This window comes from Penicillium diatomitis (genome assembly GCF_028827545.1).
Source record: "Penicillium diatomitis strain IBT 30728 chromosome Unknown utg000005l_segment0_segment0, whole genome shotgun sequence".
Taxonomy (NCBI): Eukaryota; Fungi; Ascomycota; class Eurotiomycetes; order Eurotiales; family Aspergillaceae; genus Penicillium; species Penicillium diatomitis.
This window is the reverse complement of record NW_026623177.1, coordinates 1,655,962-1,673,318: the sequence shown is the minus strand read 5'-3', so window position 1 is coordinate 1,673,318 and position 17,357 is coordinate 1,655,962. Positions and strand designations below refer to the sequence as shown.

The 17,357-nt window shown below is 49.8% G+C and overlaps 3 protein-coding genes across 3 annotated transcripts; 1 reads left to right on the top strand and 2 right to left on the bottom strand.

The window, feature by feature from the left end:
- Positions 1 to 2,911: 2,911 nt before the first annotated feature.
- N7539_005199 (uncharacterized protein) lies at positions 2,912 to 3,377 on the top strand (the record flags this gene model as incomplete). The annotated part of the gene is made up of 2 exons (XM_056934801.1): positions 2,912 to 2,915; positions 3,106 to 3,377. The coding sequence occupies 2 exons, from the start codon at positions 2,912 to 2,914 to the stop codon at positions 3,375 to 3,377; spliced, it is 276 nt and encodes a 91-aa protein (XP_056789995.1).
- Positions 3,378 to 11,228: 7,851 nt separating this feature from the next.
- Positions 11,229 to 13,916, bottom strand: N7539_005198 (DEAD-box ATP-dependent RNA helicase DBP2; the record flags this gene model as incomplete). Its single annotated transcript, XM_056934800.1, has 6 exons — positions 11,229 to 11,443; positions 11,517 to 11,645; positions 12,201 to 12,308; positions 12,380 to 13,348; positions 13,412 to 13,635; positions 13,876 to 13,916. 6 exons carry the CDS (start codon positions 13,914 to 13,916, stop codon positions 11,229 to 11,231), a joined length of 1,686 nt encoding a protein of 561 aa, XP_056789994.1.
- A 1,131-nt stretch (positions 13,917 to 15,047) lies between these two features.
- Positions 15,048 to 17,179, bottom strand: N7539_005197 (uncharacterized protein; the record flags this gene model as incomplete). The annotated part of the gene is made up of 9 exons (XM_056934799.1): positions 15,048 to 15,190; positions 15,242 to 15,457; positions 15,529 to 15,637; positions 15,689 to 15,754; positions 15,818 to 15,968; positions 16,038 to 16,588; positions 16,653 to 16,735; positions 16,793 to 16,974; positions 17,127 to 17,179. The coding sequence occupies 9 exons, from the start codon at positions 17,177 to 17,179 to the stop codon at positions 15,048 to 15,050; spliced, it is 1,554 nt and encodes a 517-aa protein (XP_056789993.1).
- Between the last annotated feature and the right edge of the window lie 178 nt (positions 17,180 to 17,357).

Sequence of the window (17,357 nt, the reverse complement as noted above, 5' to 3'; positions counted from 1 at the left end):
GGTGCAGCCGGTACCTTCTATTCCGGGTATTGAAGGCCTCCAGTATCATTGGATGAATCCTCTTCCAGTTGGCACCCATGTGTGGTCGGAGAAATGCAGTGCTCTCTGTGATTGCATCCATTTTCATGACGACCGGCGATAGGGGGATAAGCCTGTGACATCACGTGCACGAAACGGTTGACTTGTGGTTCAAGGTTCAAGGTAGTCCATCAGGGCAGAGAAAGCCAGCTGGGTTTAAATCCGGCTTCCGTCCCTCTGTTCTCTCGACCTTGGAAAGCTCAGGATGACCAACAGATCGTTTTGTCTGAACCCGAACATTGATTGGGCCTTCCCTTGGGGGACAGGTCGGATCGAGAAATTCACTCGCGTTTCATAGGAGGACACGTGCGGGTCGGCGGAGAAGGCACGAAGTACAACGACAGACAACAATAATACTGTATGGGTACCATGCATGTGATGGGCGTCTCCATAGTGGGGGGTGGTACAGCTACGGTACCTCGCCTCACCCCGAGTCTCCTCTGTCTGCCTTCCGCCCGTGATACTGTGCTTATGTGCTATCATGGATGATATGAACCATTGAACACATATCGGCGACCCATCCTTGAATGTTCACCTGCACGAATTAAAGTCCCTACGAATGAGAGACCGACTATGTTTGCATACAGACAGAGTCGATCTGCCACATGTCCCCGGGCGGCCACGCCTGCCACGCCTGCCAACTCGCAAGGCTCCTGATAGAGTTTCCGTCATCAGGGTTAAGGTTTATTTCACGGCACGATCTGATACCGGGCTTGGTGCCTCTTGCTGTACATGGCCAATTATGTATAAATTGTACATCACTCTCTCTATCCGTACAGGACCCATCCGTGTGGACAGAACAGGCAACGGACTCTTCTGGTAGAGCCAACAATCATGTCAATCACGACATGATCATGACCTGCCTGCCCGGAGTGGACGTTTCCCCTCCGTCAGATGGTTCAATCAATTCACTGACTCGAGCGTCCATAGAGGGGGGCTGTCAACGGCGGATATCTGACCCACGCTGATAAGACTATGGAGCGCGCTGTGGACAACATTAGGGACACTAGGTTTCTCATCTCCTCTGAAAGGTCGGCTGTCGCGTAATCGAATGCTACCCAAACGGCCTATCGAGGGGACAGTCACAGTCTCTCGCGGGAACGTGCCTGGGAACACGTTGGTGGCATCCATGTGGGGCAGAACCATCAGCACCTCCCAACTAAGCCCTCTGTGGCCCCACTGTGATCGGAGGCTAGTTCGTCCGCCGCCCGCGTCATTTCCCAGCTCCTGGCCCCCTAGGCTCCTACTCTGGCTCTGGCGGCTTCGGTCATGAACACTTAGATCGGACTTTATCAAACCTGTCGAGTGTCGAGCGTGGCTTCTCTGGACACCGTGGAAAGCTCGCAGGTCCGGCCCAACTTCCTGGGGAAAGCGGTCAATTGCGTGCTCGCCCCATGGGTGGTACGTGGTACCGATCAAGAAGAGTACATCTTCGCTACCAAGTTGACCTCAAAGAAACCTCTGACCCTTACGGGAAAAGACGCGAGAGACAGATCCGAAAAGCCCGTCATCGCATTGAACAGACCATGACCTCGAAGTATTTCCTGGTGTCTCCTCCAATGGATTGAGGAACACCGCCAAGAAGCTTTCCAAGTGACCCCCGGACCCCCTATTCTCCTGCATACCGGTTCAACAGAGAGTATCTGACGCCAGGAACGGGTGTCAGGCCCGGATAACTGCTGGCACGAGAAAGACAAACTCCAGGGGCTCCACCCCACTTCCCCCTCCTTCTTTTTTAGCCGGTTGACCGACCGCAGGTCTCCCATTTTCCCCTTCGGGTTTGATGGCGATTCGGATTGCCTCTTAGGCTCCTCCTGGGCTCGCTCGGGGCTCCGTCTCCTCCATCGGGATATCTCGATCATGAGCATTTCGACCACCGCACTTCATTTGCCAAATTTCCCGATTTCTTCGAGTCCGTGAGGGACAGATCCCGTAGCTGTTGCCCAGATCAGAGGGCCCTGGCCCACAGGACCAATTCCTTATCGCCTGCAGCAGGGTTACATCTCATTTCCCAAGGGTTCTCTCGATTAGGAAATTTACCGCGTCCGCTCGTGCATGCGCGAGATGGGCCAACCAGAGTCAGATGAAATTACATGGGGGACTCTTTTTTTGACCGAGTCTCAGGTGGTGAAGTTGAAGAGAGTCAAGAGACCCTTGAGACGCGTTTTTCATACGGACTCTCATGAACATGCCATGCGACCGAGGCCATTTCCGCAGATGTCAACAATCAGACGATATCGCAGTGTCCGGCACTCTGGCGGGCCTCCGGACCGCATCTCAGACGTGGTCCAACTGATAAGCCACGACAAGTACAGAGTACAGTATGATTCGTACTAGGATCATGCTACAGCCCCTACACCTTCTTCCCTCTGGAGTACAATACCCAAGATCTATGTCTGCATTCATGCGAAGCGCCTGTCCGATGGGTAGACCCTGCATGGTGATTACCCATCGCCCACTCTGCACCCTACACATAAATTATAGGAATTCCACTTCTACTTTCGAAAGACGTACGCGGATGAGTAGTACTACTACAGTGCTACTGAGTCCACCGACAGCTCTTCTAGACTGTCGATGAGACACTGCGGATATGGGTTTGCACTAAATTTTGAGCCTCATGACTGACACACTACGTCAAGCTTCGTCATTAAAACCACAAAAGCACAGTCACGCCTAGGGACAAGACGAGGTATATCGGTCAAGCAACCGAGGGTTGAGTTTGGGGCGCGTTCTACATACAACACAACCTTTCGACCACATGCACACCGAGTTCCTTACTGGATAATCCCGCGGTGCCATTCAGCTGTGTCCTACCGCAGTGACAGAACGTGCCATGAGTATGGATCGAATAGGATCAAACGTGAGGCTGAATTACACACGCGCGCCTGACCAGCAGACCAGCCTCTTCTCAACTCAGATGGGACCAAGATGGAGCCAGAGTGATCGGAGACGGAAATTGTGGATCGGATGTTTCAACCCGGATAGGGGTCGGTTGAACATGAAGGCTCGGGTGTAACTATCAGAAAGCGTACTACTACTACTACTACTACTACTACTACTACTACTACTACTACTACTACTACTACTACTTCTACTACTACTACTACTACTGTGGTCCATTGGTCAAGTGGTTTCCCACTTCCCTGAGCGCCCACAGGCCCCGTACTGGACTCTCGGTGTTCCTCCACATCCCGCGGTGCCGTGATTTTCTCGAGTTCCACCTCGGGACTCCATTTCGTTATACCTTTTTCTCCGAAGTTTCTTTTTTCTTTGCTCGCCCTTGCGGCCCTTCTGGGTGACCTTCGTCCTCGTGAGATTCCGGGTCGGCGCTCTTGGCAGGCAGGAGGACCATGACAAATTGCCCAACGTTCACTTGGTATGCCCGATGACCAAGCTTCGAGTCGTCCCGGGGATGTTACCGGCGTGGAGAACTCATCGCCATCGCTAGGCATCGTCAACCGTGGGATCTGAATTCAGTTGCTGTCAAACAGTGCCATGATACATTCAATTGCCTGTGGGGTGCTTGTTCTAGCAGTAACTCAGAGCTCATCAGAGGAAGAGATGTGCTCCTGTTGCTAGTACATGAAAAATTATCCACTAACTTTGACAAGTACATCAAACATGATACAACTGTTAATGCGCCGGTTATAGTTGAATTTGATAGGTAGATCTTCAAATACATTTCATCGCCTTGACGCTGCAGTACTATAGAAGAACATCCATTAGACTGACATATACTCTACAGATGCACAGTATGTAGTAAAAGCTGAATACTACTTGGTATACGTACTACTTTAGTACTGAGAAAGTTAGTACTGAGTCTACTGAGTACTGACTATTGACTAGTCCACTCTTTATCTGTTCTTCGGAGATCACTGATAGCACTCGCAGCCCTGCTAGCGCTCGACCTCGGGCCTGATATTTCCCAGGTCGGCTACCGACGAGCCCCCCCAAAGGTCGAGCCACCCAATACAACGCATCCACAGTGCCGTGCTACTGCTAAGCACACACGCCGTTTCCTGAGTATCACGCCATGGCCAGAGTCCCACATCTCCTGCACGCCGGTTGTCGATCGAATCAGCTAAGACCATGACATCCAACATGATGCTTGGCACAAGTGGGAACCAGACATGACTGGCATCAATGTGCAGCAGATGCGAAGGAGACGAACAAGACAACGGCACTCTCCATGACCCCTCCCGTCTGCATTTCGGTGCCGCCCGGGGGAATTCCGCCTGTGATTTACACAAAAAAAAAGGGTTCAGTTTGACCGTCGGTTGCATTACATTGCCTGTTGTCATCTGATTTCTTCAGATATCTCTTTTATAGTGGCATCCAGAGTTCCAAACAAGGTCGAGGCTTGAAGGCAGACCAAAAGTCAAAATCCCTGGTACGAGGCGCTTTCCGCGGCTGTAGCTTAATGTTATGATGAGCACATTGCACATGCACCGATCTTTCAGGAAGGAGACTGTCACGTAAGCCCTGACGAGGGAAAGATATGGGGAAGAGGACAGGAAAGTCAAATTTCCGGGCGCAAATTCTGTACGGGATAGTGATACACTCAGATACAGTGTGTAACTTAAACTGTGTAAAATTGTACAATTACCCACTGCAGTCTGCAGTCTGCACATTAATTACACTGGTTTTGGTCCTTCGAGAATTCCCGCACCGGGGATGTAGCATGCACGTGTCACCTTCACAACACCATAGACTGGTCGAGGCACGGATGTCTCCCGGAGAAAAGGTCATATCGAGATGATCACCGTGCCCTCTCTCTCTGCTCTGGTGGGCCAGCGAGCTAGGGATGTGGATCAGCAAGAAGCATTTCCCGCGGAGTTGAATTTATCTTTTGGCGTTTAATCTGTTATTCATTAATCGTTCATTTACTATCGTTTTTTTCTTTTGTTTTTGGAATGGGTTGCCAAATAGGATTATTGATGGGTTCATGCTTCACTGGTTTTGAAGCTGATTTTCTTGTGAGCAGACAATAGCCAGAACGCGGCAGGTGTGAGACAAGGACAACAGCCAGAGGCCCTCCACAGCCGAAAGACCATGATGCTTTTCATTTACATTTACAGAAAGACGACACTGCTTTTCATTTACATTTACGGAAATGACAGACGGTCTGCAGATTGCCAGATACAATGTTATTGAGGTATCAGCGAGCCATGTCCTGCATGCAAAAAAAAAAAAAGACCTCCAAGCATACGCGCAAAGGTAATGGTACAGACGACGTTGTTCATGTACAACTGTCCAATACCAATTGTTCGTCTCGCATTCATAGCCTAACCAGAAATTCAATGGGGATCTCGCATCCTTGCCTAGCTCTTTGCTAGTGACGATCCCCCGAGAACGAAGTATCAAGAATTGGGATAGGCGACCGCTTCCAGAGCTGTCACGTAATTCTTTCGTCTCCAGCCTTGAAGAATCCATCACCTTGTCGTAATCATTTAATAGTGATTTCATGCCCACAATTGCATAATGTCAGGCATTTGATAGCATGCGGAATTGAATATGTGCCGCAGAGATAGGCATGTGATTATCGTGGACAACAACAGAAACAGTTCACAAATGGAAATGTTTCCTCCGAAAAGGGCAGCGCTGGGCCATCCCAAGGTGTCCACAATTGGTTAGGCAAACAAGCTCAGGTAATAAATCCAAGTCACCAAGTCCTTGTCCCAAGTCACAGTCCCGCCGATCCACCACCAGAGCGACCGCTAAGCTGAATGGGAAGAATAGGCACTCCTGTCAGGACATCAAAGCTACAAGTCCTAACTTCTTGTGGTTGCAATATGGCGGAGCCATAGAGACATGTTTGCTGTGCCTAAATAGATGCACAGATAGCATTCCGTCTGCTGCCCACTACTGCAATTGTACAAGACAACGAACGACCCATATGCCCTTTCCTTCAACTTCAAAAAAAAAAGCTGTCCACTTCCTCTGTCCACTTCGGCCGAAGGCTGACACAGAAAGCCCAGGACCAGCAATTTCGCTTTCCGGGTGGCAGCAAAAGTGGATTAACCGGAAGAGATTTATGGGCCTCTAGAGGAAGTTTGAGCAAGACCCGTTAGGCTTTATGGCCAGTGCGCACCCCCAAGGTTATGAGCTAACGGAAATACTACGCCGGACTCAGTAAGTCATCTCCGCCTCATCGTTCGGCAGATCTCGTTAGCTTGCCCCCGAATAAGCTCGGAGATCATGGCGACCATTATCGCCTCGTCCGTGGCTAGATCGACGCGACAGTCAGGATGTTTGACTACCTGTACGTTGAAATACCAGATATGTACGCGCTTCGTTGAACACGAATATAGGAAGCGCGAGATCGACCTTGTTTTTCTGAGAGGATTCAATTGAGCCAAACAATTCCAAAGTCAGATGGAACAAGAAAGAGGATAAAGTGGCAGTTTGAGTGGAGCATCATCCAGTGCTGCCATTTCACACAAGATGATTTGTATTTTCAACTTACTAGGCGCAGTCCCTCCGACAAAAGTACCGCGACTAGGGGGAACGGTGCGTCTTCCTTCAACGCCTTGCCAGCCACGATGTCGTAAAGGCTGCGATCGTACTGATGAAACAATCTCGGCCAATCGTTGTTCTGGCCAGAGACGGGATCGATGCCGAAAAACAGGGAATGGGGAAAAGGCAAGATATGCCATTCGTGGTACACCTACTGGACTAATTCCTTTCTGTCAAGGATTTGACTCCCGAGCCGGGACTGGACAGCAGAACGTTGGAGGGAATTTGCTGTGATTCCATTTTCAATTCACCCTGATAGAGTTCGGCCCAGATCTTCGGCGCCTCATAGGAAAGCGGCTCCTGATGTTACTACACAAAACGAATCATGATTGCAGATGGGCTATGCCGATGAAATTGGCAAGAAGCAAACATGCTGTTTCTTCAGATTGCCACGAGCTTCCGACATCTCGTTGTTGAGATTCGTAGCTAGGCCCTAACAGTAATGTGAATGATACGACTGATACTGTAGGATTTTCTATCGAGCAAAGGTACACACTACACACTACAGAGTTTAATTGTCCAGCTTGTGCTGCTATACAACTTGCGCGACGCGACCGCCCCGTGTGCTAACGTTTCGACTTCATGATGTCCCGCCCAGTAACCCAGGCTTGGCTGTAGGCTCCAGAACATATCTTATGTCTCAAATGCCTCGAAGGATGTTCGATGTTCAAATACCCATGACAGGCGTCTAGGACACATCTACAGGATTAATATGGTGGTTACGACAAAATTGAGTGAGGAAATAGAATCGACATGGATCAAACGTTGCAGATAAGCAGCAAGATCTCGCCTGTAGTCTTTCAAGGATTCAATCAATGACGCTAAGATGATGCTAACTAGGGTCGAAGGCACTCTCTCATTATAGCCGCTCTTCATGCATCAGCCTGGCGGGACCATGCTCTGCGGCTGCTGGTGTTGCCTCGTGCAGGCCTTGGTATGCGTCGCCGATCCGAGGAGATGTCATGGGGGAACGAAACTCTCCTTGGAAAGTTTAAAAGAAAAGCTCCTGTCAGGCTGAGCGTCCCCAGTCTTGAACCTGACCACATATTTCAGACACGTAGACGACAAAAGGCCTTCACGTTCAGTTGGTCGCTAGTGGCTGGTGAACACAACAAAGGCGTATCAGGCATCTTTTTGTAGCCTGATGACTGTGACTCGCATCATCGTAACTGAACCACAGGTCAATACGTAGTGAAAACGCTGATACACATAATATTCTCTAAAATTACGACTGAATTAGGGATCAACTATAATTCCGATATGGGTATCCAGCGATCATGTAACGTGTGAAATGACCGAAACGATGGCGAGTCGCCCCGGTCACTTCTGGCTCTGAGTCCTGACTCCTGACTAGCGCGTTTACTAGTGGCAATCTGTGGGCGGGGCTCCGCCGGCGGTCCCAGACTCCTGACCAGATACCACCAGTGGCTTCTTGAATCATGCCGGCTATCTGATTGTGGGGAATGCTGACTCTGAACTTCCCAGTCCCTTGGGAAAGCACAGCACGCGCGCCAATCATTGAAACCCAAAACGAGATATCATGATCCGATGCGTATGCCCACCAAGTACACGGCAAACAGAGTGGATTCTCATTGATGAGGAAGATCTTTGTGAGCAAAGGTAACGATGTTTGCGGGTGGACAATGTCTCCATAATCCTCACGGTGTTTACCATCGGTGTCGTGGTGACCCATCTTCATATGGAGGTTGGACGTCACCCAAGACTGATGACAGGATCAAACAGTGCTGACCCAGGCGAACCCTCAACCCTGTGTATCCTTCTGTATCGACAGCACAGACATATACCCAGCCTATGTATGTACCAATGACATTCCTCACTGGGGGTAACAGAGGCCATGCACTTCGCAAGGTTCCTCGCTTGGCCAACGAGCAAAGTACGAGAGGATCGTCGGAGGGGGTCAGAAACGGTCGAGACTCGAATCAAGAAGCACCAAAACACCATGATCCCTCGGAATTCGGCACCTCATACCTAGATAGGTACTTTTTAAAATGTTAGGCTCATGCAGGTATGCAGCATTGGCCTGGCGTGTCTTGTCGTTCTGGGAAATCTCACGCCGATTTGCGGGATTATCCATGGCAGAATACACCTCATTCAGTGAGATTATCTCGACTAGAGTACATGAATCTCACCAGCGCCAAGCGCTTTAATTTCGGAAGCCTGGCAAATCACCGCCAAGCCAGCTCGCACTGCTTGCCGTCATTGGGGGCGATTCGTGCCAAGTCAATTACCCTTGTACTACATACAACAGACATCCGTACTCTAACTAATCCCCAAGAGGGATGCCGAACAAAATTCTGCTTCACCTGCAATGACGACTCGAAAATGGTACCGAGGCAGGGACTTTTGATCCGATCGATCGCGTGCCTCACTGCTCGGGGCCATGGTTCTTCTTGGGAAAAAAAAACCAAAAAAAACCGGTAGGCCTCACCTGGAAGATAGCATAACTTGATGTCGCCACTGAATGTCCATCGAGATAATGGTTAGCAGTAGTACCAGGCTCAAGTGGATACTGTTTCACTGCATGAGATTGCCTTCTTGTGGCAGAGGCTATCGCCCGGGCTTCCTAGATCCCGCTTTGGCCCCAGCTCCTGGACTTTTAGCCTCTCTTTCTTGCATTTATCCAGCTAGTGCAGGGTTTGCCTAGGTGACACCACAGCAGCGATAATCTGCGCTTCACTGCTTACACATATGTACTCCAGCTACAGGAGATAATACCGGTGCCGGACAACACAGCGCATGTAAATTCACATCACCTAGACGCTTTGACGTTGCCCTATAGACGCTAAAGCCTGAAAGAAGAAGAGCTTGTGACCATGCTCAAATAAGAATCCCCACATCGCTCGGACCGATGCGGCTTTGCACAGACCGAGTCAGTATCAAAGTCCGATTTTTGGCTCCTTGAATCATGAATTCAGCGTACTAGACTCTAGAGCATTGACAATCCGGCGCTAGAAGGTAGGCAAGCTACTGCACCGTAGTTGTATAGTACTATAGTTGCCTTTACATGGGGTCTAGAGCTTTTTTTTTTTTTGATTCTTCGTCATAACCCGGGCGTTTCAGGGTCCAAACAGCTCTGGTGTGGAAGCTCTGGTGTGGACCAGCGCCGTGCATATTTGTGCCGAGTCGCACATCCGGGTTCGGCATTTTACCTATTTTCCATAGACATGAGATGCGATCCAAGCGGTGGTCCTTGTGCATGTTGCATGGGTGTACAGTGAAGCCGGCCGAGGAGCGTTCTCTCGATCTCGCAGCGCGTGGTAGTATGCTTTGCAGATCACATCAACAAACCGTTCCTGTCTGTTGCTTCCCTGCGTAGGAAATCAAGGCCTACTCCATGATGCGCAATCCATATCCTAGAAGCTCGAGCATCGTAGAATGCCATTTCAATACTCAACATGGCTGTCACACTTCCCCTCCATAGACAGGGCCATCACAGGTAGAACTACAGTATTAACAACGACGTACCCTATTCTAGAAATTCTTTCAGCGACGGCAGTGCACAAAAAGTCTCATCTTCGTGACTCGATTCACAATTTAACAGCCAGAATTTGTGTCGTATAATTTTCTATTCGCGACATTGATCTCATCCACCCTCAAACTTCAATTTACGAGCTTATCTTACCCCCCAACCCTACCCATCTGTGTTGGTTAGCTCTGCTTTTCACAATGATCTTAGCGGGCATCTCGATGTCTATAAGCCGTTGGATATGTGTTCCACAATTCAACCTCACTGAAGCTAATACCATTGGAAGCCTTCAAGTATATTCGAACAGGCAATCAACAGCGTCGCATTTGATAGTCATGTTGAAATAACACTCATCGGAAAGTATCAGCATTTTATCCACGACTATTATACTTCCAATGAGCCGGACATCTCTTTTATCGAGAGCGCAGTTAAGTCAGGGCAGTACCCATCATGTCTACATGACGCATACTCGATGCAGGGCATTCAAGCACTGATCCCGGCATGCTTCTTCTATTACGCAATCTACCTTCAGTCTCCGCTTATTTAATGATTGGAGCAACCCTGATCTAGTCAGTACAAGTACCTGTGAGTTAACGCTCGAAGGAGCCTTGTTTCCGAGGTACAACGGCAGTAGTGCAACGTGACTAGATGTTTTGAGGATGTGTGAGGGATGGCATGCTGGCAGCTGCCTTCTCAAATACATAACCCAAATGCAGAGGTGGGTTCCCTTCGCAAGAAGACTCTGTTACCTATCCGCGTTGCAGACAAGAACAAGGAAGGCTGTTGCTATCTACTTGCGCTACATTCAAGCATGCACAGGAGGTTGATGGAACTTTTGGCAGTTGATCATGGGATCTAACATTGATCTTAGAATATCAAAATGAGCTTGACGAATTGTCACTGCAAACAATAGGTTAACAAATTCCGCATCTTGAATGCGGAAAGTCATCACAAGGGGGGAAATCGTAGACAAGTAGGCCTATGGAAAAAAGAAAAAAAAAAAAACGCCGTCCGACCGAATTACGCAGGGAAGCCAAGAGAAACATGACGAGGTCTACCAGGGTCGCAAGGTCGTCCTGTTCAAACAAAATTGAAACAGGAGAACTCTTAGCCCAACAGGGCGTAGCTTGCCTTATAGTTTTGAGGTTTACCACCGGCGGGCGCCGCCGAGGGGAGCAGCATTGGAAGCCGTGACACCGCCGCCACCGCGACCTCGGCCTCCCCAGCCTCCGCGGCCACGACCACCCCAGCGACCACCGCCACCGCCGCCACCGCTGTATCGGACCATCTCAGCGAGACGGGGGTCAATCTGCTGCTTGGCCTCGGTAAGAATGGTGATGAGGTCACGAGCCTGCTTAGAGTCTGCAATGAGGAAGAACGGTTAGATTTTATTTCAGAATGGAAAGGGTTAGGTGTGTTCTCAGTGGGGACTTACTCTCAGTGGTGAAGAAAGTGATAGCGGTACCCTTGGCACCGGCACGGCCAGTACGACCGATGCGGTGGACATAGTCCTCCGAGTTGTTGGGGTAGTCATAGTTCAGGACATGAGTAATGTCACGCACATCTTTTGAAAGGTTGGTCAGGTTAGCAAAAGGCAAAGATTAGTGGGCAGGAGGGATTGTGGCCAAAGGATGGGCCCCTTTTATCACAGTCGTGAAAGATGTCGATGCATCATCACCGCTCTCGCCTCGGAACTTCTTTTCAGAGTCACCGAGGAAGCAAAGTCCATGAAACGGGCGGTAAAATCGTGGTCCTGGAGGAGACCTTGGAGGTGCAGCTTTTTTTTGAAACATCAAAACAAATGCCGAAAGAACAGGACTCCAACTCGCTTCAAAGTGGTTCCCAGCAAAGGGAGTTAGAGAGATCCTATCAGACCTGTTTTCTGAGACACTGCACTGGGTGTCCAAGGCCCTCTGTGGTCAAGAGAAACCATTTAAGATGACCCGACATTCCGCCTGGACGAAGTCGTGTTTATACCAACATGCTTCGGAGAGAGTTGAGCACCGTGCCGTTGAGTTCATCAACATCAACACGGGTGAGTGTTTTCAAGGGTCCCTTCAAGAGGAGATCACAAGAGGGGGAGGGAGGGAAGGGAAGGGGGGTTGTAATTTGATCATACCAATACCACGGGAAGCCACGTCAGTGGCCACCATGATGGGGCTCTTGCCCGACTTGAATTCGTTAAGAACCCAATCACGCTCTTGCTGCTGCTTGTCACCGTGGATAGCTAGGAAAGAAATGTTAATAAAGAGATTTCAGCTCGAAGGTGGTGATTGGAGTAGATTGAAAGGAACTTACAAAGCGCGGGCCATCCGTCTTGGCGGAGGAAGCGGGTGATTTCATCGGCGATGCGCTTGGTACCAGTGAAGATGATGATTTTGTTGGAACGATCCTCCATGATCTTCTCCATGTGCTTGATCATGCGGTCGCGCTTCTCAAACTCGGGGACGACCTCGACGATTTGGTGGATACGGTGGTTAGCCGACAGGTCCATGGAGCCAATGTTGACCTGGATGTAGTCATTGAGGAAGTCCTTGGCCAGCTGGCGGACTTCCTTGGGCCAAGTAGCAGACCACATGCAAGTTTGACGGTCGGGACGAATTTGACCGATGATCTTGCGAATTTGGGGCTCGAAACCCATGTCGAGCATGCGATCAGCCTCATCCAGAACCAAGTAAGTGACGCGACGAAGATTGGTGCGGCCGGCCTCAAGCATGTCAATCAGACGACCAGGAGTAGCAATGCAGACCTCAACACCGCGAGACAAGTCGCGAATCTGGGGACCCTTAGGGACACCACCATACACACAGGTGTTGCGAATGCGAGAAGATTTGCCAAACTTGCTGATTTCAGTTTGAATCTGGACAGCCAGCTCACGGGTGGGAGCCAAAATGAGGACGATGGGGCCATCGCCGGGAGCCAGCAGAGGCTGGGCGTTGATGTGAACGATGGCGGGGAGACAGTAGGACAGGGTCTTTCCGGAACCAGTCTCGGCAATACCGACAACATCACGTCCGGAGAGAGCCATGGGCCAACCCTGAGACTGAATTGCAGTGGGACGCTCGAAACCCTGAGCCTTGACCTCGGACAGGACATAGGCGGGGAAACCAGCCTCATCGAAGGTCTCGACGGGACGAGGCACGCCACGGCCCTGAACGACCATCTCCGACTTCTTGCGGAAGGCCTCAACCTCAGCGTCTGAGCGGGCGGAAACGTCAGGGTGTTCCTTGTAGAATGACTTCTCGAACTTGGGCATGTTGTTGAGATCTAGACAATCCAATGTTAGCAATTTTGGTCATCGTCACAAACACTCCACGTGGGACAACTCACCCCAATCCTGGGTCTTCAAACCAGCACCCAAGTTGCTCATACGATCACCACCAGCGCCGCCGCCATAGCCACCACCGCCGTAACCACCACCGCCGCCGCCGTAGCCTCCACGACCACCGCCGTAGCCACCAGCACCACCACCATAGCCACCGCCGCCACCACTGTAGCCGCCTCCGTTGGAATAACCGCCGCCGCCTGAGTAACCGTTGTCACCACCGCGAGAGCTGTGATGGAGAGAGTCAGAATTTGAGACCGGACAAGTTGCACGTTCTAGGCAGAAAAAAATGGGGTTTTAAGAAGGATGTTGGGCGACAGCGAGGGAACAGCGCCCCGTTCGTCCAGTAGCAACAGGGTGCTGCTGTGACAAATGACGCGATGATCCTAGAGACACCCGAAAAGACTGCCCCTGCAGCAAGAGGCACAATGAAACTATGCAGGCAAAGATTTGAAGGTGAAAGACTTACCGGTAAGAGTCGCCGCCGCGGGAGTTTCCACCGTAAGACATGATAGGCTTTTTGGTTGATTTTCTGTTCGAGATTCGTATGCAGACAAACAAAGGGTCAAACAAGTGAGGAAAGTAGTTTGAGACGTGAAGGGGAAAGGAAGGGGGGTATTTGCGAGAAAGAAAGGAGTGATAGGGTGATGGAAGGGACTCCTGGGAGTTTTTAAAGAACAAAAAAAAAGCAGTAGCCAGGGGAATGGCAAAAAAAATGGTAGGAGGCAAAAAAATCTCTATTCCCGATAAGGTTTAGCTTACACGTGATACGGCACGTGATACGCTAGATCGTTTGAAGGCTTCCAGAACCCGGACTACTACTACTGTACTTAATTCTCATTAAAGCTGCGGTTGAAGGTCACACTGTCCATAATCCTCCGACTTAATACAATCGTTCGAACATAAAACAATCAGCTCGCCTCCTCTTAGGATAAATATCGATACTCATGTAGTCTTCCGTCAGTATTCTCCATGTCAAGAGGCCAACCATGATCAGACGCTAAACTAATCCGCCAGTGAGTAAACGCTTCGTACACGTCATCTCGACCACCGCATTTCGAGGTCCAGTGTAATTTCTGTACGAATTAAGGTTTTTTCAGTTCACTTTTCCGGCGCTGATCCACGGCAAATGTGGAAGGAGCAACATCGTCTTTGACAAGCACCTTGGGTCTCGGCTCACACTTGTCAACAACGACACTAACTTATAAGTTAATGGTTGACTAAGAAGTAAATAACGGGCTCTTTGCCACCCGCAGTTCGAATGTTCATCACTTTTTTGAGATTACCATTCGGGTGTGCAATCCTTCAAGTCGCGAAGGATCTGCAACTTTAATCGAACCCGCTCATTGAATCGGCAGAAGTCACGCTTATTCTCTTAGTCTGTTGATTGAAGCTTGAGGCACTTTAGCGTCTTAGTCGCGATTCTGCAATTGAACATGGACTTGTAGTCTGCTAGCCTGAATATTCCTGGGGGTGGCACTGTAGATGGCTGTCCAGTGTTCACCGTAAATTGTTCTTTAAGTTACAAATTCTGGGGCTCTGGCTGCCCTCTAAAAATATCGAAAGCCTCTCATGTACACAGAAACTTCCAACATAAAACAATGGAGAGTAACGCTGTGTTCCATTTCACAAGGCGTGCCATCAAGACTTCTGGGAGCTCAATCCCATATCCCAGAAGCTAATCTCTAATTCGGTAGCCCGAATAAAGATACGAATCAATTCTTCCAAACGGGTGGGAGATACCTTTTGAACATGGTCCTCGAGCAGGGCTTGGACATCGGAGGCTCGTTAGACGACATCAATCAAAATCGCGGGGAAACACGCGTCTAGCTTACCTGAACCCAGGCGTACCGCCTCTGTATAGTCATCGGCAACGTAGTTCTCAATCCACTTCCAATACTGGTTGCCCTCTCGAAGGGTGTTCTTATCCGCGTGTAGGCGTCGGGCAATAGCACCATAGCCAATAAGACATGGAGCTAGAGCCATCTGGAGCGCGAGCCAATCTCCAGATTGACCCACGTCCAAGATGTATCGACTGTACGCGGTACATGCTGTACAATAAACGAATAGAAGGAAGAGATTAGCAGTCGTAAGGCAAGCAATTTCTGCATGGACAACTTACCGATCGTCTCGGGGTGACACTCCATCTCCTGTTTTGACAAGCCAAAGGAAGCGCAGTAGTCAAGGTGAAGAGACATCTCCCGTTGAATGTGAAGCACGATGCGAGCAGACTGTAAGTTGTTAGCCTCTGCTTTAGATTATTGAACCCAGACGGTACGAACTGCCGCTATTGAGTCCATATCTGAAGACTTGTAAGATGCGAGGGCATTACTCCGGGCGAATTGAACCTGTTTTCGGCACGTCAGATTGACCGTTTCCAGAAGCGCTAGCGTGCAAATTGTGAGACCTACTAAATAGAGATAGTCTTGCACAAGATACTCCTTGAATCGTTCAACTGGCAGTGTCCCTTGGCCCAGTCCCTCGACAAATTCATGCTTTGTGAACTTCTCCCACGTCCTGTGAACCTCAGGAAGGTCCAAGATATACTCCAAAAAGTGACCGCTGTATGAGGAGTTAGCGAACCTTGTTGGTCAGGTTCAGGAACAGAAGCTCCTCTGACTTGTGACTCACGGCGCAAATGGCATGGTATACATAGAGTGAAAATGATTGATGGGTCCACTGCCCCGACCAAGGTCTGAGCTTGTCTTGATACCAACTTCGACAAAGCGGACAGCACTGCGAACAGCTCGTCTCATGTCTTTACCCAAGGCCAGATTGGCTGCGATGGCTGAAGCAAGCGAGCAGCCGGTTCCATGGGTGTTTTTGGATATCAAATAGCCTGTCTGGGAAAGGGTCGATTCTGATGTCTCGCCATCATAAAGGACATCGACAACGATAGCAGATTCTTCCGAGTTTCGTGCGGTTTGATGGTCCTTTGTAAGAGGCAGATGACCACCCTTTAGCAAAACCGCTTTTGGACCAAGTGAGCAAATTCTTTTCGCCAGGTCGATCAAGTCATCGAGGTTCCTAGGCTCGGGAACCTCAAGACCTGCATCTTGGATGAGAAGTCGAGCTTCCGGGATGTTCGGAGTCAAGACGGTGGTCATCGGGAGCAGTCTGGTTCTAAGCTTTGCAATTGCTGCTTTCGGCAGAAGTTCAGCACCACTCGTTGAAATCATAACCTAGAGAGATGATTAACAGCATTCCTTGAAGGTGGATATTGGTTTAGAAACTGGTCTTTGTTACCGGATCGAGCACGATCGGAGGGACACTGTGGGCTTGTAATGTTTCTGCGATGACATCAATTGTCTCCGCCGATGAGAGCATTCCTTCAGAAAGCATGAGCGAACGCCTTAATCAAGTATCAGAGACATGACCGGTCTGACCTAGCTTGACTACATCGGCGCCGACGTCTTCAAGACCTGCGTTTATTTGCTTCCTCACAAATTCCGAAGGAACAACAAAGATGTCTTGCACGCCCAATGTATTCTGGGCGGTTAAGCCCGTTGTGGCCGTTAGTGCATAACAGCCATGAGCAGCTAGTACTCTTTGGTCTGCTTCCAACCCACTACAACTTCAATCAGCATCAAGGGCTTGAATATCACGAGACATTTTGGGTAAAAATTGGGGCAAAGGGCATGAGAGGTGGCTGACACTAAAAGTTGACATGTCCTGCACGGGCCCTGCTCAATGACCTTGGCTATCCGGCAATCAACTTACGCTCCACCAGAGCTGTCTGAGCCTGCGATGACCAGTACACGCTTGACAGCCATGTTCGAAAGAGTCACTCTGCGAGAGGGAAGAAGAGGACATGCGTCCGGAAGAGTGGGGGAACTGGGGGGACATAATTGATGATAAGCGCGATAAGCTGGGGGGTTTATGCGTCAACAATAGTGATCGGATATAAAGTTTCGCTTCAACTTGATTGATGCACTCGGGTTCGGATCATCA